Below are 21,492 nucleotides of genomic sequence, written 5' to 3'. Positions count from 1 at the left end.
TAGGGAGATATAGGAGGACAGGAAAGACAACTTCTATTAAATTTATTCTTACAGTCCAATTATATCAGGGATTCCATGCAATAAAAAAAGTGATATTGCACATCTACTGCACTGAAAAAGTTTTATTCTTACATCTTTTTCAATAAAAAAATGGAATATAGTATAACAGTGGGAATATCACTGGAACCAGAAAGTTAAAGTAAGGGAACTTAAAAAGAAATAGAATTCAGCGAATGAAAATAATGAAACACTTTGTATATCCAAAGAATGCTTTTTACCCATTAAATTATTTTCAGAGAACTTAGAATAGATGGTAAAATACAACTTTATCTACCCAGAGATTTAGCACACTGTTTTGTAACTAAGTTTATACTGTACCTTTTACTTTTTTAAAAGCAGTGTTTCATAGTAATTGCAAGACTGGTACTTCAAGAAAAACTTGAAACTATTTTTCCTTACAAAGCATTTATACGGCAATAGCATGTGATAATATTTATTAACCACATGGCAAAATGTTATTATTAGTAATAGGAAAGTTATTAATACAAAAATACAGTTAAGATTGTATTTTCCTTGGTGCTAATAAAAAGTAATGGAAAACATTATTAATATTTTTATATCAAATATTTATTTGCATTGAAGGGTATATACATTTGAAAGTCTCCCAAAACACAAAACCTTACTTCACTTTCAGTAGATGCCAAAAACTCCCTGCTGGTATAAGGGAGCAGAGATACCAAGGGTACTTTTCTAAATATAAGACAACCATGTGGCTGAAATTCACAGTCCTGAAAAGCCTGAGCTCTCTACAAACATCTAAGAGTTGTTTTCCTGCCCTTTTAATTTTTTTAATATGCACGTGCAAACCCCACAAAATTGGGAAGCAAAAAGGAATTATGGGGAAAAAGTAAAATAAGTATTAATCACTGTTAAATAAACAATTTTCTTTGTGTTCTCCCTATGTCTGATTGTCTGTCCTTTGCATGTCTTTTGCAACACTTATTTGGGAAAATTTGAATGCAGCAATAGCAAAAAAAAAAAAAAAAAAAAAGCCAAAGCAAGCAGTCATGTCCCACATCATATATAAAGAAGGACACTAAAAAAAAAAGAAATTATTTTGAGTAGCTTTATATTATTAAAGAATGGACAGTAAACAAATCACTCAAATTCTAGCAGGTTCTACTAGTTTAAAATGTAAAAAAAAAATTGTCATCTATTTAGGTGGAGGAAGAAGAGATAAATTCAAGAGTGAAAGGAGTGACTATGAGAATGAGTATGTTAGAAATTATAACAGCCCATCTGCCTCCTTTAACCAGTGAGTTCTCCAATCATATCCTTAAAATCCATTGCACTTACAATATCAGCAAGCTTATGAAAATGAGTTCACCATTAGTTCATCAATTTTTTTGAAACAAGAGAGTTTACCGTTGCAGCCAGCCACATGATTTCTACATTCTTTCTCTTTTTAGCCTGGATATTTTGATGAAGACTTTCTAGCAATTCCTTTAAATCATTTTGTTCTTGAAAATGTGGTAAACCTGGAAAAAAAGGATGATAAAATTGCTCATTTTGATAAGGTTGGTGATATGCTTGTCCTGACTAAAAAATGCTCATGGTAAACAACAGGTCTATTATTTACAGCCTTTTTTTGGAACACATGGTGAAAATTACCAGCTAAATATTTAAGGAATAAGCAAACCTTATGTCTTTCTGAGTATTGCTTTGGCCTCTCTAAGATCTTCATGTGGAAATTTAAAGTATCTTCAACCTTCATCTTACAAATGGATGGTGAAAAACAAAATCAAATCTCTGCTGTAGTTCTCTTCATCACATATTACAGATATTCAATAGAAATTGGGAAAAAAACCCTGAGTGTATTATAACTTGCTTTAGTGAGATTTTTCTTTATTTTAAAGTTAAAAATTTTGGGTTTGCTTTCAAATTGAAACATCTAATTATTGTTTTGAAATGTGCCTTAGATTTTCATATAATGTAGCATAAGGGTTAAACAGCACTAAGTATCCCCTCTAAAAAGTAACAAAGTATATTTCTCCTGAAATTAGTGGGGTTTTATTTTGAAGTAGAAAATAATTTCAAGTTTACTTAAAATCCAAAATTTTACCTGCTAGTTCTGGGTATGGCATTTAAGCTGAAGTTTAATTTATCCTACATCTCAAGCAAAAATTCAAGAGTAGGCAATTTAATTTCCCCCTCTGTTTCATATGTATCTAGAGGACATTTTTTTCTAATGTTACATTTATCTTCACTACTTTTGAAAATCAATAAAAACAAGCAGAATCTGTTTTCTGAAATTATTTTTTCTCTGGGTGGCAAAGTAAAAAAAAAAAAGCAATTATAGTTACCACCAAATAACGGGCTCAGAATCAAGTGAAACAAAGTGACACTAAATTAATCAATGGCTACAGTTTCTTCAAGAAGAAAAAGTAAATTGTCCATCCAGTGAGGGAAAAAAGCCTCCCACAACCCAGGCCCCAAACCCAAGCCCAAAGACTTAAACTCAATTGAAAGAATAAAAATGAGGGAAGTATTAATGAAGGTCAATATCCATTCTCCTAACATGTTCCAAGTTGGAATGATCCCTACTATCAACAGGCTTTTACCTTTTACTTCTAATAAATTCTGTAGTTTCCCTTGTCCATGATTCATAGTAAGAAGTAATTTAAATATATTCAAAAAGAACTAAGTTTCTTTCACACTGTGCTGTCTAAAAAAACTCACAAACAAACAATAAAAAAAAGAAAAAGGAAGGAAAAAGTACATCTAACCTAGTTTTGCAATAATTTTAATGTGGGTTGTTTTAACTGTGTATCACAAGTTCTGATTGTACACTTACATAATGCATAGCACATAAAAACACATCACACTCTGCTAGACTATTACCCTTATGGATGCATCTGTTTCTTTAAAACACAGAGCACACAATGACAAAGATGCATTGAGATTATGCAAATGTATCACAAAACATTTTATTCCAGGCAGTTCTGGTTCACAGCAGAAAATGTGACATCTCAGAGGGGTGTCTTCACCACAGGTACAACAAGAGTCTCCTAATTTAGAGTACTGCCAAATGAGTTGCACCTTGACTGGAAATGATCAATTGCTTAAACTCCTTGGGTCCCCCACAGTATTAAACCACCAAATCAGGCTTACAGTTTATAAGGGGGAGGAACCTGGAAGTACCTAACAGCTTTGTTGTTTTCAGTTAATTATGTGCTACTAAATAACAACCTTACATTTTTGGACTCTTACTATCCTTATAATATATGGCACATAGCATTTCTATAAAAGTGGTACCATTTGGGTGCTTCAATCAGAGCTATATTTGGTCAGCATTTTTGATAGGAACCTTTCTGGGAACACACTCTTATTTTCAGTTTCTGCTAAAATAATTTAAGAGGTTAAGAAATAGGTAAATTATGAAGTGTATGTTCATCTTAAAGAAGACAGAAAATCAGTGGATGCTTAGTTACAAGCAAGGAGAAATACAGACACGAGAGGAAAACTAAAATTGCAAAGGTGGCAATACCTTTCTGGGACTGGAAAATTGAATTCTTTGAAAGGGAATATATGATTGAATCAGCAGGCCAGGGAGGCTGCCAAGGGTGGATGCAACAGCCTGGCAAATAGGGCTGTGAGTCCTCAAATTCTGTTGGGCTTTATGAGCACAGTTTGGAACTAACAGCTTTGGAAACACAGTCCTGCATTTATTTTGTAGTACAGATTTGGCACTACAAGAAATTATCTGGATAGGTGGAACAAAACCATCAAAGAACCATCAATACTGAATGTCTCTCACTTGGCCCCAGCACCAGGGCTTCTGCCAGCCTTATATGGAGGTTTGTCTTTCAGAGTGGGGGAACAGGAGAGGGATTAAAGTCCTCCTCCAAATGAACAAGTTTTAGAGCTTCACTTTTTTCCCATTCAGCTGATTTAAAAGGTACGTTTCTCCAAGGTAAAAGAGTGATTCCATATACTGTCACGGAGCTACTGGGAAGGGCAGTGGTATCAAAAGGTGCTTTGGGTTCCATAAAAAATTGTATAAAGAAGTGACTCAGTTCTTAAAGGTAGAGAAAAAAGCAAGAATGTTATAATAACCAGAAAAGACATGATGAACTAGACAAGATTAGCTCTCAAAAGCCTTCACAATCTGGAAGAAGTTCGGGAGCTGTGTGGCTCCCTAATAATCCTGCAAGGAAGGCAGTACAAGTTTAAAATCTGTTAATGAAAAGCAGCCAATATTATCTGAATGCAAATTTTTGCTTTTATAAAATAAAATCTATTTATGAGATAGCAGATCTACCTTAGTCCTCACCTGGATGAGGTTAGTTTTTCAAGGATATTTTCTTGGGAAGATTCCCCTAAATTAATCACCCAACTTGTATGAGTTTCTCTGTAGACATCCTAGAAATACTAGGTCTGTGGGTGGATGGATGGGCATCCTGCCCACCATTTAGGAAGAGAGCTTTTGTTTCTGTCAAAATTATTAATAAATTAAAATCATCCTGATGTAAGAGATAAACAAGTATTCATATGTATGTGATGTATCAAAGCTTTACTTAGTATTTAAAAATCAGGCTGTTAAATCAGCAACATTTGGTACTATAGTTTGGGCATTAAAACTAGCAGGATTAGATTGATGCAAATGTTTTTTTCAGTCCTTTCTTTTGGCAATCAATAATAACAGCATAGTAATGTTTATGTTTATAATACCGAATTTCTATAGAAGTGGAATACAGGGCCTATTCTAATGAAACCTTGCTATTCATATAATGATGATGTGGCTCATTGCTTGTATTTGCAACTGCAGATTTCTCAGTGGTTCACCAAACCTCAACACATTTTCAGAATAAGAACAGAGGGTATGACTTAAGCTGATGAAATTTCCCACCAAGTACTTCTGTACAAATAGAGTAGGTACAGACTGACCTCTACATGAAATATTAAGAAACTTATTTTAATAACTTAAAATAGCTGTTCAGTTCATCATTCCTCTGTTTCATTTTCTCTGTAGTTTCTGCTGCAGCACTGGGCCTGAAATCACTCTTGAGATCAGCAGGGTCATGCACAGATACAAAATGTTTAAATTTATGGAATAAGTTATAGAATTTTGCTAGTATTACTGTCTTATAACCTTTTACCCATCAAAGCTTTTCAAAGCCATCTGGACACTGCATTATTTTGTACTCACAATCAGGAGGCATTTTTTCTGTAAATAACTTGTAATATTCTTTGAGAAGTTCTAAGTTTTCCTGGTTAATGTTTTCCTGCAAAGTGGTATCTCCAAACCTATGAAAATACACAATAAGTTATGAAAAAAAACCCAAAACCCATAAACCAATAAAAGGATAAATTATCCTTCATAATTATTTATTTGATAAAGAAATAACTTAGGTTTTATATTACTTGTTTTATAGCGCTGAATGCATTAGATTTTGTCAAACATGCAGTAGTTAAGCTCTTGTATGCTTTGGAACTCATTTTGGAAACGAGATCATCGCTGATGCATACTTCTTCCAAAAGTTTATTAACAAAGCCATCTATTTACAAACATGCAATAAGGTACTTAAGTTTTTTGCCCTCACAAATCCTGAATATATGGAAAGGCACTTTGGGGGAATTCAAAATGGTACCATAGGCAGAGAATACCAACTCCTCCATTCTTTTCAATCAAAAATATTCTCGAGTGTATTCTATCAAAAAACAAATAAAAAGATGGCTTTTTCTAATAGAGTAATGTTTCCTAGAAATTTGCCACAGAAATATTTTTATATTCTCATGTTCTTTTTCCCACAAAAACCTCCGTATTTTTAACCAAAAATCATGTACAATGTTTACAGTCTCAAAAACAAATGCGCAACTTTAGGAGTTAAGCAATATTTTGATTTAAGGCAAAAACAGACTGTATGTGCATGCAGGTAAGCTGTTTCTGCATTGAACTTATTTGCTTAGTAGATGTTAGTACATATCCATATTTATAGATATGTGGCTGTTATGTTTTCTCTCATAGCTTTCATTGTGCACAATGTAAAATGACCACTGGGAACAATACCTCCTGCCACTTCACTTGCAAGCCAGGCATCTTTTCATGCCAACTCCTCTACAAGCCCCAGGTAATCAGGCTATTTCTAAACTGTGTCAAATTATTCCTCAGAATATTCATAACACTCTGTCCTTCCTGCCAATCTCCCACATATAAGCTCCCATTAGCTTGCTTCTTGGTTACCACATCATATCTTATCTCTTATTTTTTGAGTATCCCACTCAGAACTGTCGCGACAGATTTTATTGGTTTTGCACATTTTCAATTTGGCCATGTCATTCCTCTCAGTGCTTTCCTCTTTATGGCATCAAGAATAACCTATTTTCATTTTCAAGAAGTTCCCAAGTTCTCGAACCAACTATACAACTCTTTCACCAGTAAAATTCCACTTTTTACAGTCTTTTCATTCAGTCTATGTCTCCCACTTCAATTTTCTGCCTAAATTTTCTCACATATCACCACTCAACTTGGAAAAGTGTCCCATAAGCATTCACAAAGCTACCTAATGGCATTCTTTAGTGGACTTCTTTAAAAGACTGATTTTATTTGGCTGTCTACAATGAGCAGGAGGTGAAACTCCTGGGATGCTTAGCTTCTTGCCTATTGTCCAGGTTAAGAATTTTCACTGTTTCCCTCTATTACTCCAGCTACAGCTTTGCCAAAGCTTTTGGCTTGTAGCGAACACAACCTAAAGATAAGTATTATGTATTTTGGATTCTCTGCTAATAAAAGCAGCTAAAAGGAAAAAAAGTTTTAAGAAGTAGCTGTCTATATTGACATCTTGACTTCTATCTTGCCGTTTTAGTACTGCACAAATGTGGTAATTGAACGTGACCGACAGATACCCCTTCTTGGCAGAGAAAATTAATAGATTGGAGAAATTTTGAGTATTATTATACTAATTAATTAGTATAATAATAATAATAATAATAATAATTATTATTATTATTATTATTAATAATAATAATAATAATAATAAGTAGTAGTAGTAGTAGTAGTAGTTATATTAATTAGTTTCTAGCAATCTGCTGCAGCAGAATACTAATAACTTTATCAGCCTTCACATTTCTACAAACATACTACTAATGCATTCCCTGTTATTAACTACCATTCCAAAACCCTGGAAAAAAGCCCTAAAAAACTGAGACAACTTATCTAGCTTATCACTTGTCCAGACTGTTTAACCCCATCTTTAAAGATATAAGAATTTTGAATTTTCAAACTTGTTTGAGAATTTCGAAATACTACATACAAACAAAATTCTGCATCTGAGAAATAGAAATCCATTCTGCATCTCTATCCAAGAGAAATGTGGCACCAAGTCTGTGAAATGAAGCTTTGCTTATGGCCTTATCTTCATCTGGACTTTTTCATTGTTCTACATTGCTTCATAGCTTGTGTTTATTTTCTTTAATACCTTTGAAAATACACACTGAGTCAATGTGAGATTGTCCAAGAGCAAATAACAAAAAAGATATATTTCTAATCCTGAGAGATGTCCTGTACCAGCATGGAATACTTGGACAGAAAATGAAACATGACTTATTCTTACCTCTCTGCCAGTGTTTGCTGTTCATTGATTCCAACATTAAAGAGCACTGGATACATGCGAAGCAGCTTTCCTTCTTTAATCTCTTGTGGCAGCAGCTCAAACATCTTTGCTGGAAGCTGGACCTCTATAATGTAATGTTCACTAGGGAAAATAAAAACATGAATAAGGATGGGGTTCTTGACTGGTCTGCTTAAAATAATCTTCCTAAATTACAAAAAATGTGTAGACTTAGAAATCCCTCCTTTTTTCCCTTAATTGAACCTTAAAAAGGGATGATTCAGCTTGCTTGTTTTAAGAGCATATCCAAGTATATGAAGAAAGGCAGCTATAACTGTATATAACTATAAACAAACTTCTTTACTAAAGTGAAAAGAGAACTAAGGATGAAAGCAGCAAAAAAGTCCTCTGCTACCAAAATATCAATAAGAATATCTCAAATCTTAAAATGCATCTTGCTGAGTTACAAAAACAACTTATTTCCAAAGTCACAAATTGATCTGGTATCCACTCTAAAAGTAATATAAGCAAAAATATTTCATAAAAACTCAAAGTAAAACTCACATTTTCTTCAGTGTTTGGATTTTCTCCCTAGGGGTAGAAAGCATCACCAACAACTAAATTGCCTCAGTGAAGATAATAACTGAAGGCTCATCACATAAACATGAATCCTGTTTTAGGAGAAGGGATATGATATATAGAAGTTGCGGGCTTATATTTGTGTTCAGTCTGACATAATGGAAAATGTGCTACTTTGGCTGCCAGGCCAAATTCTGACCACATGGAAGCCCCAAGTTGGATTCCACCTGCCTTTGAGAATTGGTGCCTGACCCCACAACAGAAAGAATGGCATGATGTTATCTTAGCTTTTATTAGCTTTCTTTGCATTGTTGGAGCAACCAATCCAAATTAAAAAAAAAAAAAAAAACAGACTAGAAGAAAATCCATTTGTTTTCAGGATCTGGTATTTTAATCAGAAAGGGATGACTGATAATGGAGGCTGAAATTTTCACTCCTGCAGAGAACATTTGAAGTATGACACCAGCAACAAGAAGTGTTACAGCAACAGGAGGGAAAGAAGATCTATCCTGCCTACAGAGGTCAGGTCAAGGAAGTCACTCAAGTTTTGCATGTAAATTTAAGATGGATAATTGTTTGCACTTATGTAAATAATCATGAAGTTCCTCCAACTCTTCAATCACATACTTGCTAAATAATAGAAATGCCATCCAGATTACCCTCTGGAGAATTTGGGTGAGAAAAAGACAGAAAACCTTGAAGAAAAAATTCAATTTCTGCAGTAGCTCTGACACCTTTAGGAAGCTTGAGGGATGACTGCACCAGCTCAAGTGTTTGGAAAAACAGATTCCACTTGGAAGAGCTAGTGGTCACGTTTAAACTTTATCCTGCTCATATATCTGAGAAAAAAGTAAAATGGGTCCAGTGCAGACCTGTGACTGCAATGTAATTGCATTCAGCAAGGGCAGCAACATCTGCTTAGTACAGGCTAGAACTGGCATGCAGTCTTTGAGCAAATGCCAGATGCTCCCCACTGAGAGGGAATATTAGTCCTGAGTGGAGAATACATGTCTCAGGGATGGGGGGAACAAAAAACAAAATAGTTCTACTTCCCAGGTAAGTTTGTGTTTTGTTTAATTAATTCACCCATGTGAAAGAAATAGAGCGTTAGCAAAAAGGATAGTAAAGAATGTGGTTCCCATGACCTCTGCATAGCAGCATTAATTCTCAGACTGCCTGAGAGCCCTCCTGGCTGCTGTCAAGTGCTACCAGAACACTGCTCTGATGGAGTGCTTTGATGAACTAGAAAAGAAACATTGGTTTAGTCTAATTCAAAGAGCATGCACTACAGAACCAAACTGCCACCAAATCACTGCATTGTTACATTTCACTACTCCCAAAATCACTACAAATCTCTGCATGTGAAAGAACACTGAGAAATGTTGATCTTTAGGCATGACAAATTAGTATCACAACAATTTGAGACTTCCCCCCTTGTCTTTTTTTTTTTTCTTTTTTTTTTTTTTCAAAACACTTTTTGAAGTCTCAGAGATAATCCTTGGTAACTTTAAAAACTATGTTACCAATTGAACAATGAAAACAATGCATTTCTGATTGTGGACAGAAAAGGCCTAAAGCTATGACAGAGCTGTCTAGAAAATCCAGAAGTAGTACTGAAGTCAAGTGGAGGCAAAAAAAGAAACAATTTAAAGTATAGGAGGACTAGAAGAAATCTGGAGGGCTTGTTTGACATCAGTTTGCCAAAATCTTGCAGGTATATGATTCTACTTAAAGAATAAAAATTAATATAACATTAAATTTTATTGTTATACGCTTTCTCTTTTTCATGGCTAGATTCAGTGCAGAGCTATCAGGCAGGAGATGGATTAGGTGGGTACAACATTTTCCAATGAGATGGAAAAATCAGTACATAATTTTTATCATTTAATGACCTTCCAGGAAAACAGAGTGGAGAAAGCAAGCATGTGTTTTAAGAGACTAAATAATAAATCTTTATCTATTTAAGAAGAAACTGTATAAATATAGGTCTTAAATATTTAAATGTCTATGATTTGCCTAAACAGGACTGCTTAAAAATATCCCTCTCTTTCTTTGCATTATTCTCTAATATTTGTTATCATCACATATGAAGACAGACAAACACTTGTAATCCTGGTAGAATGTTTCTAAAAGGTAACCCCCACATGGCTGGGTGTCACAGATCCTGCAGCTGTTTTGAGTTGGCTGAAATTGCACACCTTTAGCTCATTGCAGTAAACCCAAACCAAGTAATTTACATGAACTTTGTTTTGTAAAAGAAAAAAATGCACACATGGTCAGTCACAGAAACTCAACTTGGAGGTTCTTTACCCAGCTCTTCTTTCAGCTGAGTGCAATGTTTTAGATTACTTCAGCATGGCTTTAAGTGCTAGTCCAGTCTTGAAAACATGGTGTAAGAGACTGTGATACCTCAAAGTTCATGTGCACAATCATAGAATGGTTTGGGTTGGAAGGGACCTTAGAGACCATTTAAATTCAACTCCTCTGCCACGGGCAGGGACACCTTTCACTAGACCACATTGCTCAGATCCCCACCCAATGAACACTTCCAGGGATGAGGCATCAACAACTTCATAGTGCAATCTGTTTTAGTCTCTCACTACCCTCAGAGCAAAGAATTTCCTCCTAACATCTAATCTAAACCTCCCCTCTTTTAGTTTGAATCCATTTCCCCTTGTCCTGTATCTCCACACCTTTGTAAAAATCCCTCTCAGGCTCTCTTGTAACCCCATTTGATACTGGAAAATGCTGTAAGGTCTCCCCAGAGCCTTGTCTTCTCTAAGCTAACAGTCCCAAGCCTCTCAGCCTGTCTCCATGAGAAATGCTCCAGCCCTCTGATCGTCTTCATTAAACCCTCTGGACTCTTAATAGATCCAAATCCTTCTTATGTGGGGTCCCAGACCTGCCTGCAGCACTGCAGGTGGGGTCTCATGAGAGTACAACAGAGAGGGAAAGCCATCTTCCTTGTGGAGATGGTCACACTGCTTGTGATGCAGCTCAGGATACAGCTTTCTGAGCTGCATTCTAATAAGTGAACCCACCTAGTTGATCTAGGAAAGCCAGTGGACATAACCCTTTTGGATTTTAGCGAAACTTTTGATACAGTCTGTCCATACTTCTGGACAAAATGTCCAGCACACAGCTGGATAACCATGTTATGCAATGGGTGAGCAACTGGCTTACAGGTCGGGCACAAAGGATTATAGGGAATGGGGTGACATCAGGCTGGTGTCCAGTCACTAGTGGGGTTCTGCTGGGCTCCATCCTTGGCCCTGTGCTCTTCAACTTCTTCAAAAGACTCAAAGGAATGATAAGTAAGTTTGCTGATGATGGTGAACTGGGAGGAGGTGTCAACTCCCTTGAGGGAAGACAAGCCCTGCAGAGACCTCAAGAAATTAGAGAGATGGGCAATCATCAGTTGTAGAAAGTTCAACAAGGGCAAGTGCCAGATTTTGCACCTGGGATGGGGCAGCCCTGGATGTACAGTCTGGGGAATGAGAGGCTGGAGAGCAGCACTGTACAAAGGGCCCTGGAGGTCCTGGTCAATGGAAAGTTGGATCTGAGTCAGTGCCCTGGCAGCCAGGAGGGCAACTGTGTCCTGGGGGCATCAGGCACAGCATCACCAGCTGGGCAAGGGAGGGGATTGTCCCGCTCTGCTCTGCTCTGGGGCGGCCTCACCTCCAGTGCTGGGGGCAGTTTGGGGTGCCACACTATAAAAAAGACATGAAGCCATTAGAGAGTGCCCAAAGGAGGGCCACGAGCATGGTGAAGGGCCTCGAGGGGAAGTTGTATGAGGAGTGGCTGAGGTCACTTGGTCTGTTCAGCCTGGAGGAGACTGAGGGGAGACCTCACTGCAGTTATGACTTCATCAGGAAGGGAAGCGGCAGGGCAGGCACTGATCCCTTCTCTCCAGTGAGCAGTGACAGGTCTCGACTCCAGGAGGAAACAGCCTGAAGCTGTGTCAGAGGAGGTTTAGGTTGGATGTCAGGAAAAGTTTCTTCAGCCAGAGTGACTGAGCAGGTTGAACTAGCTCCTCAAGGAAGAGTCACAGCTCCAAGCCTTACAGAGTTCAAGAAGCATTTGAACTCTCAGGCACCGAGTGTGATTCTTGGGAAGTCCTGTGCAGGGCCAGGAATTGGACTTGATGCTTGTGGGTCCCTTCTAACTCAAAATATTCTGTGATTCTGTATAGAATATTCAAAAAGTGAATATTTTGGCCTCTAATAAAAGAATGAGAGTTCCTGAACAGATTTTCACTTCCCCTGGGTGGCTGGTGTCGGCTACCCACGCCAGGTCCGTGCACTGCTAGACAGTGCCACACACTTTGGATTGATTTGTTTGTACACACAGAATGTCAGATTTAAGCACTTCCCCAGAAAAAATAATTACAAGTGAATATGCTGACTCTTCAAGATAAGAGAATCTGTAGTTTGATTTTCTGTCTTGTGTTTCTACATTCTTCACTCTCATTTATTGAGCCATACCATATAACCATATAACAACCAAACTGATCTAAAAATGGAGGGTTTCTTAAACAATTATTAGAAAATAGCTAGATTTTCACCATCTTCTCTCTTTATGGTTGATTTCCAATGCTGTTTGATAGGAGCAGTCTCATTACAGCTCTAGGAGGAATGGGACTCCTCCACATAAGCCTTATAGTTTTTTTTTTCTGATACTAATCCCATCCAGTTAATATCTGCCAATAAGTACAGTACAGCAATCACAGGCTGTAGCTCCTCTTCCTAAACACTGGCTGCTCCATCAATCCAGAATGCCTGAGGCAGCTGAAAGCTCAGGTCTCTTTCAAATCCAGGACCTCCTGGTGTGACAACAGGTACCACAGTAATGGCAGCAAGCCAGCAAATGTAGATGCTGGATTTTTCAGGATTTTTGACTGCTGTGATTTACAAAGGATGTATTTCTTCTGTTTTATCCACACATCATAATTATTCTTAATTATTCCCAATGTGTTGCCTATCATACTCCAGCCTTCCTGTTATTTATTTCAATCCTTTCTCAGAAAGCCCATACAATGAGTGAATCATCCAGAATAATTAAGTAAACCAGTGGTGAAAATCCCCTTCAGAGGAAACATATATTTTCTAAAAGTTGCTGAATTTAATTTACAGTCATTTTAAGAATAACGATACTATTAAGGAAGTGATTTCTGCAAAATAAAAGCATTTGGAGCTTCAGACTAGAGTAATAATAAAGATGAAAAATCCATCCCAATCTTGTTAACTCTCAAGTAGCCAAAATTAATGGAGTATTGCAGTTTATGTCCTGATATTCAGCAGTACTTATGTGAGATTCATAAATGATAAGTGATTTTATGCAAGGATTTCTGAGATTGAGTATGCCCTGTGTGATTTTCAGCAGCTAAAAAAGGCTTCAATTTTTAAAAGTGACCACTAAGCTTTGAATGCTAAGTGGCATCTGAGTTTTTTGGTTTCCATCTTAAAAAAAATCAAGGTATAACTCTTGGAATTGCAATTTCATTTCTCACACTGAAATACAAATTCTGGACATTCAAAACCAAAGCTTCACAGTTAGAGACAACATTTGTAAATAATGACCTTGTCACCTCTCTAGCATTCAGTATCTATGTGTGAATAATGAACCAGTAGCTCTGCACAACACAGACATTGTTCTGATTAATTTGTACTAACTGGAACTTTTAGCTTTTTATCAGGAGAGTAATCCAGAGCTTACTGGCCTTTAGAGTCCATGCTACTTCACCTTCTGAAAAGTAAAACTATTGCGTTTTCCATAAAATAGAATTCAGCAACAAGAAAACCATTAGCTGGGTTTCACGGGCTACAGATTAAAACTGTAGCTTTATTTCCCACGCTCCAAAAAACAAAGTTCTTACCGCCTTCCAGTTATAATAGGCAAAAAATCTTCTGATTTGGCTTCAATTATTTTAAACATCACTTTCTGCAAATCTGAAATGCCCACAGCCATGTCTTCTAACATCCCTGCTTCTTCACCTACATGAAAAGATTAAAGAGATTATTAACAGAGGTGGCAGATCAGTCAATGTATAGGTTAAAGAAATATGAGGATTGTATTTTCCAGCCTGTGCATCTAAAAATCACAGTTCTAAATCCACATTACAGTAGCCTACATAGAATGAAACTAATTTCTTGAACTGCTGACAGTTCTGTGGCCTGAGTGGTAACTATGAGCATTAAGCAATTCTGAAAATCAGCCTGCTCTATATAGGCACAGAATAACCTCATAAAAACCATTTTTGTCTATTCTGAAAGTGTTTAAAAGACTGTCCTGCTGATGGAGGACAATGGTTTTCATGCATCATGCACAATGGAGAATAGCAACGTGCATCATGCAAAATGGAGAAGATAGCTATTTCCAAGTAAGAACTGCATTAAAAAGCTGTACAATAGCTAAATTCCTCTACTTTAGTCAAAATCTCTGATTTGGGGAATGATTTCAATAGATCTAGTTCAAAGTTTGAAACATAAGGCAATTTCTCCCTCCAAATTTGCTATTTAATACATATCAAATAATGGCATCTGTAACAAACTATGAAACAGTTTCCAGGCTATCTTCACATTATCAGCACTGGTGATCATGGCCAAAGCTGATAAAGGCAGTAAGTGTTTAAATCTGCTATTTGGATTATCTTTATAAATGTGGTATTTCAGGTCAGGTCTGCATGGAACAATTAGTAGGTCGTGTTCTCTGCGGAACTCAAAATGAAATAGATTTATAATTTTTGCTGCAGAATTGGCAACACAGTATCAATGACTTTAGTTGTGCAAGTCTACTGTCTTGTAAGGACAGTATTTGATTCAACAAGCCAAATTACTGGAAACAGATCAGAGGTTAAAATAAGAACTTCCTGGGTAAACTTCTGGGTTGGGTACATAAGGAACTTTGTCTAAGAACAATACTTACTATATGTACTAAGGAGTCCTTCATATTGCACGAGCAATCCAACAGTATGAAGCTGTTGTAAAAATCCTTGATCATGTAAGCCTGTGTGCAATTTGATTACAAAACCACAGACCAATCCAGCAAGCTGTAAAGATAATGAAAACACGTGCAATGAAGAGGTGTCCTGTTACAAGACAAACAGTTAAAATGAGGCTTGCTATCATTATACACAGCAGAGGTAACACCTCCATATTTGAGAAAACAGCACAGGTATTTCTGTTTAGTGACTATATACATTATTTCATAATAACGTATTTTGATGCTTTTTTTTAGTATATAAAGTAGTGAAATATTCTGTTAATTTATATTAGATAAGCCTTATTTGTTTTGTGTCATTGTGTGTTATATACAGTGACATAAATCAGACCAGAAATTGACTTGTCAGGCTTTAAACATGCAAGACTGTGAATTATTATGCGAATTATGTGAATTAAACATGTGAATTATGATGGATTTTAAGTGGTTCAACACTTAATGCAACTGAATCTCCTTGGAAGTTGCAACATAGAACTGAAGGAAGAAAATCAGGGAAATATTTAGAGAAAAATCTATCTGAAAAAACATGATCTACAGGAGAAGACATAAAGAGCTTCAGATATTTGCCAAGGGAAGACAGTTCTAAGGAAAAACATGCTAATAGTCTTTAAACAATTAAAATACTGCTACAACCTGAAAACAAATAATCTGCTTTCAATTTCCAAGGTAACCAGGAGAAAAAACTCCCCCTAGGTTGGATGCTGCCCAGCCAGTGCCCTGTAAGGCCACATCTGGAGTGCTGTGTTCAATTCTGGGCTCATTAGGGCACGAAAGACAAGGAGCTACTGGAGAGAGTCCAGAGAGGAACACAAAGATGGTTTGGGTCTAGAGCATCTTATGAGGAGAGACTGCAGCAGCTGGGCCTGTTCAGTCTGGAGAAGACTGAAGGGGATCTCATTAATGCACAAAATACCTCAAAAGTGAGTGCCAGAAGAATGTGCCAGATGCTTTTCAGTGGTCCCTCGCAATAGGATGAGGCCATAAACTAAAACAAGACATTCCACCTCAACATGGGGAAGAATTTCTTTACACTGAGGGTGGCAGAGCACTGGAACAGGATGACTAAGGAGAATTTGGAGTCCCCCTCTCCAGATATACTCCCCACCTGAGTGTGTTCTTCTGTCACTTACTTCAGGCGACCCTGCCTTGGTAGGGGGCTTGGATTGGATGATCTCCAGAGGTCCTTTAACCCTACCTATTCTGTGATTCTGTGATTATGAATATCAGCAAGACGTATTCAAAGCTACACTTGAGAACTGTATCATGTAGGAAGTCTAAAAATAGATTTCTGCATCCTTCTTTGTGCAATGGCAGGATTAGGCAACTTTTTCAGTCCATTGCAGACCTGCTTCTCTGACTCAGTTATAGAAGTACTATGGATTTCTACTTACTATTTATTCTCCTATCACATTATATAAATATTTAGGTGAATATCATGGAAAATAAATGAAAAAGTTGTGTTAAATTGGAAGAAAAAAACAACAAAAAAGAAAACCACAAACACTAGCATGAACAGTATGCTTATAATTACAGCAATAGAAATAAGTAAGTGACACAAGACAACCTACTGCTTGGCTAAAGACGATGTCTCTTCTTAGGGTCAGCATCAAACACTGGGGCAAATCACAGGCAAGTTCCTGGAGCAGGACAAACGCCATGGATTGCTTGGCCCTGGTCACCACTTCTCCCATGCAGTCCTTCAGTGTAATCACCAGTGGATATAGCTGTTCATACCAGTCACCTAGAACAAAACAGGTCATCTGTTCCAAAGTGGAAAACTTGCAGTGAAAAACCCTTTTCCATGAGCAAGGATGACAGCAGCAGCTGGGTAGATCACCCTTCCCTTTAAAGCAACCCTCGTAGCTCTCATCAGACCATGTGGGACCACAAATGCCTCTGGAGAACATGCTTATAAGTAGGTCTCCATCTTACCACTGGGAATGGGGTTAAATCCCTGACCTGAATCCAACTGCACTCGGAAACAATGGCCTTTTCCAATAGTCTCAGCATCTCTGTAAAGCTTGCATTTAAGTGTCACAAACAGAGCATAGAGGGAAACACATAAAACCTCATTTACCACATAAAGATTGCTTGGCCCTGTCCCATCCAGTGGAGACAGAGATCTCCTGTTCTTTCCAGGACTTACAACTGGCTATGCAAGAAATGAAGTAGCATCAAAAATGCAAAACCAGAGAGAATAGCCATATATTTAAGAAAAAGTAGGTGCTGGAGGGCAAAACACAATAACCAATAGGTATATGGAAGGGTATCACCTGCTTAATCTACAGGCTGGAAATATAATAAGCTTCAGATCATATTAATTTTTTTTTTTTAGCTTCTCTCTACATTGTTCTCTTTAAATATTTAGAGATACTGAACTCATTTTTATCTATTTCTATCAGAGAGATGTAGAACTATTTTGAAACATGTTTTACTCTGTTCAAATAAATGCTAGGAATATTAAAATAAAAACCCTAGTGAAATGCTTGAAAAATGTGATTCCTTTACACATTACAAATGAAATGTAATGTGGTAACTAGGAATGGAGGAAAATCAGAACACCTTACATGAACTTGCCCAGTAATGCCAATTGTTCCTGAATTTTACAGGATTTAATAAAATCAGACCTGCATTGTATTTGCATATGGCTTTGCCTACCCGCTAAGTTGAGCAAATAATAAAAACAAACAAATAAATCCCCCTCCTTCAGAATATACATCTCAGTTTCATTGTACAGTTTGAAATGAGGGAAATCAACACAATAGAAGAACCTATGTAAAAATTGGCAATGCAACTGACTTAATGCAACAGTCCATAATAGACTCATATTTTCTGTATATTAGGGTAATTAAGAATCAATGACAATTAAAATCTGTTGTAGTTAGATGCAAGACAGCAGCATGTTCTTTCAGGTAACACTGAGTCAGGCTGGTAAAAACTCGTTTGTATTGAGGAAGTTCTTTAGGTAGGAAGATACAGCTGCCTGTTGCCAGTCAATTTGGCTGAGCTCCAGAAAAACATATAAATTAATAAAATTGTAGCCAAGAAGACTGGAGAGAACTTTGAAAGCTGGGAGAAGTTAGAGAAAGTAAGGAGCAGGAAAGGTGAACAAGGACAGAGCAGGCACAGAGAACACCCTGAGCTCCTTTATTGTCTTTGTGGTCAGACAACGTGTTTTAACATAGACATACATATTTAACCATGGGTAATACAGACTGAGGAAGCGTTCCCTGGAAACAGCAGTTCTCAAGTGAGTGTCATCCTGACACAACAGATCATAAGCCACCCCCAGGTACAAGCTCCAGGTGATTTTTATATATGTCATTGACTAACAGAGCGATGACACACTAAGTGCCAAGGTCTGGTGTACCCATTTTAAAGAGCTTGCAGGGCAGAGCTACCAAGATTTAGAGTTTAATTTCCTTAAGCTGATGAAAAAGGCTAAGCAGCAACTTGATTTCCCCTCTTCATGAGAAGAAAATAACAAGGACTGTGGTGTTTATTCTAGGGAACAAAAGCAAAAGAACAACCAGAGGGTGCTGCAAAACACAGACGAGTTTAGAAATAAGGTAGACAAAAAAATGTGATGTAGTGGAAGTCAGTGTAGATAGATCAGGCAATCTAAGTTCTCAAGTCAAATTACAATCCTTTATTATTAATTTAAGCAATAAATATCTGCCAATAAAAGCAACAACAGCAAAATAAGCTCAAAAGATGTACACTGAACCAATAAGCAGGGTAAGGTAAGACTAGAGTTTGTTGGCTGCTTCTTACTTGAGCAAATAATGAAAAAGATTATACTTGACCATTTCAAAGTAGACTTTGAAGATACAGCAAACAGAAATCTGTTCTTCTTCCATGGGTAAGGAGAGCTGGATAATGACACAGCCAAGGATGCGGCAAATACTCTGCCAGGGCAGAAAAAGCAGAATTTCTAGAACTAACTACACTTCTTGAACCTGCTATTACAATTTCAGGTTATGTGGATAGGGCTAGAGAACATTTCTGACAGCCCTTTTCGTAGAAGAAGAGCATGTACGGGCAGAAGACGGGGGAATGGATTCAAACTGAAAGAGAGTAGGATTAGATTGTATATTAGGACAAAATTCTTCACAGTGAGGGTGATGAGGGACTGGCACAGGCTGCCCAGAGCAGCTGTGGATGCCCCATCCCTGGAAGTGTTCAAGGCCAGGCTGACTGGGGCTTTGAGAAACCAGGTCTAGTGGGAGGTGCCCCTGCCCAACTGCTGCAGATGGATTGGAATGAGATGCCCTTTAAGATCCCTTCCAACCCAAACCATTCTTTAATTTTATGAATAGAGGGGGCCACATACAGGCCACAAGTGGCATAATACTTAGATTTGTTTATACTGAGCTGCCACTTAACCGGCCCATCTGCACTGTGGATTTCTGTTTCTTCAGGAACTTAACTTTGTATTTCTCCTTGCTGAACTGCATCCTAATATTTCAATGCTCTGTTTCATCAGGATCCATTCTAACCTGCTCCCACATTGCTTAAAGCCTCTCCCAGCTTTAAGCATCTGTAAATTTTATATGCATCATCCATATTTCATAAGGCAAGTCAGTAATAAAAATACTGAATAATACTGGACCCAGAACAAATCTAAGTGGATTCTTCTCCATTCAGCCTTCAAGGTTGGCAGTAAACAACTGATAACCACCTCCTATTATGATTTTTCAAATTTGCACATACCTTGTGGTAACTTCAAGATAATTTTCTCACAGCAATTTTGAGGGGAGTCTACATGTTTGGAATACTAACTTACTAATTTACTAACATAGGCAGTTTTGTCTGTATTAGTTGCATTTAAAAGAAATTAAAAGATCTTAAATTCTCGAGGTCAATTTTTTATTGAAGAATATTAATATTAAATTTATTTTTAAAAAATCCTACTGAGTACTTAATGTCCCAAATAATACAGAGTTTCACTTACATATGTATTTGGCTTTTTGGTAAACAATAAAAATTGTAAATTTGTAGAATACCTTACCCTAGCAACTGAGAAAATAGAAATTATTATAAAATATAGAGTTGCATGTCACTAGCAAAGAGGACAACCTTTGTGTGATTAAGTTTTCCAAAACAGTTTTCTGCTTCTTGCTCACACTGAAACTTCTCAATCTCAGTTAATAAGAATGCCCAGTCCACAGAAGGTGGATGTAGTTGGCAAATCTGACAGGGATTGCATTTTTCTTGAAAAAAAAACAATGTTCCTGAATAGACAAGTATATTCTTATGCTTAGGCTTTATTTAAAGTCAAAATAAGAGTTGTATCAGAGACTGAGATCTTAGAAAAGCCAACTCTAGGAAGAAAAAAAAAAAAAAAAAAAGGTGCCAAATTTTTGATCTGTTAAATTTCACTGTGCCACTTGTTATGCAGGATGTCCAGCTGCAAATACTCCAGCAGGAATATGAATGAGAATCATTCATTAACAATGCACCATGGTTCAAAAAATCAGTATTAACAGCTACTTATATGTATATACTGGAACTTGTAAGTTGTTCCTTGAAACTGAGCAGCACTGTGGAACTTAAGTTTGTGAAACAAGCAAACAAATAAAAATTATATTTTGAGGCTTACAAGTAAATTTAGTATACATATACTGAATATATATACAATATACAATACATATATTTTAGAATGTAATATCTTTCAGAATACCTTTGTAGAATCACTTCAGAAAAGGAATAATACAAATTATTGCTTTTAATACATTCACACACTCACACACATTTGAGTCTTCAGATCTCAACTTTCTTTTAAATTAAAATCACAAGATTTGTATCCACAACACAGAGGAAAATAGTTTGAAAAAGGATGAAGAATTAACTGAATGAGTGAATGTCTGAAAAAAAAAAAGATTAGGAGCAAGAACAGAAGCAACGAGGAGACTCCAGGATGACTGTCAGGTTTTTAAAATGACACGGGCAGCCTGTCAGTTTGGAACACTTGGCATCCAGGAGAACTGTCAGAGTCTCCTGATGAAGCAGAGAAACTCAGTACAAAAACAGTGCTAGTCAGCCACTGGAAACTAAAACAAGGCATAAAAAATAAACATATTAAAATAAAGAATGGAAGGATGAAATTAAAAAGACAGTACCACCGCTATGCAGTTAGAATGAGATTAAAACAAAAGTCCATGTTCAGCAAAGCACTGAGTAAATATTCCATGTCCATTGCCAAGAGAGTGGTGGCAGCTCAGTCTGTGACAGGATTTGCCCTTTGGTTACTGGAAAATGCCCATCAGTCCCATGTTCATGTAATCAACAGGCCTGTACAGGC

At 36.9% G+C, this 21,492-nt stretch overlaps 1 protein-coding gene across 9 annotated transcripts in view; it reads right to left on the bottom strand.

Annotated features, from left to right (window-relative positions):
* Window positions 1–21,492, bottom strand: part of INPP4B (inositol polyphosphate-4-phosphatase type II B) — a 296,397-nt gene that overhangs the window by 34,260 nt on the left and 240,645 nt on the right. For all 9 annotated transcript variants that reach the window (XM_085578230.1, XM_031504683.3, XM_085578231.1 and 6 more), the window contains 6 exons: window positions 16,757–16,929; window positions 15,114–15,237; window positions 14,065–14,182; window positions 7,614–7,754; window positions 5,210–5,307; window positions 1,426–1,538 (listed from right to left, as the gene is read on the bottom strand). In XM_085578230.1, the coding sequence (XP_085434356.1) occupies window positions 1,426–1,538; window positions 5,210–5,307; window positions 7,614–7,754; window positions 14,065–14,182; window positions 15,114–15,237; window positions 16,757–16,929 (767 nt within the window). The remainder of the gene's footprint in view (window positions 1–1,425; window positions 1,539–5,209; window positions 5,308–7,613; window positions 7,755–14,064; window positions 14,183–15,113; window positions 15,238–16,756; window positions 16,930–21,492) is intronic.

The sequence above is a fragment of the Lonchura striata genome, chromosome 4 (assembly GCF_050655825.1).
Source record: "Lonchura striata isolate lonStrDom1 chromosome 4, ASM5065582v1, whole genome shotgun sequence".
Lineage (NCBI taxonomy): Eukaryota > Metazoa > Chordata > Aves > Passeriformes > Estrildidae > Lonchura > Lonchura striata.
This window is presented reverse-complemented; position numbering and strand designations above follow the sequence as displayed.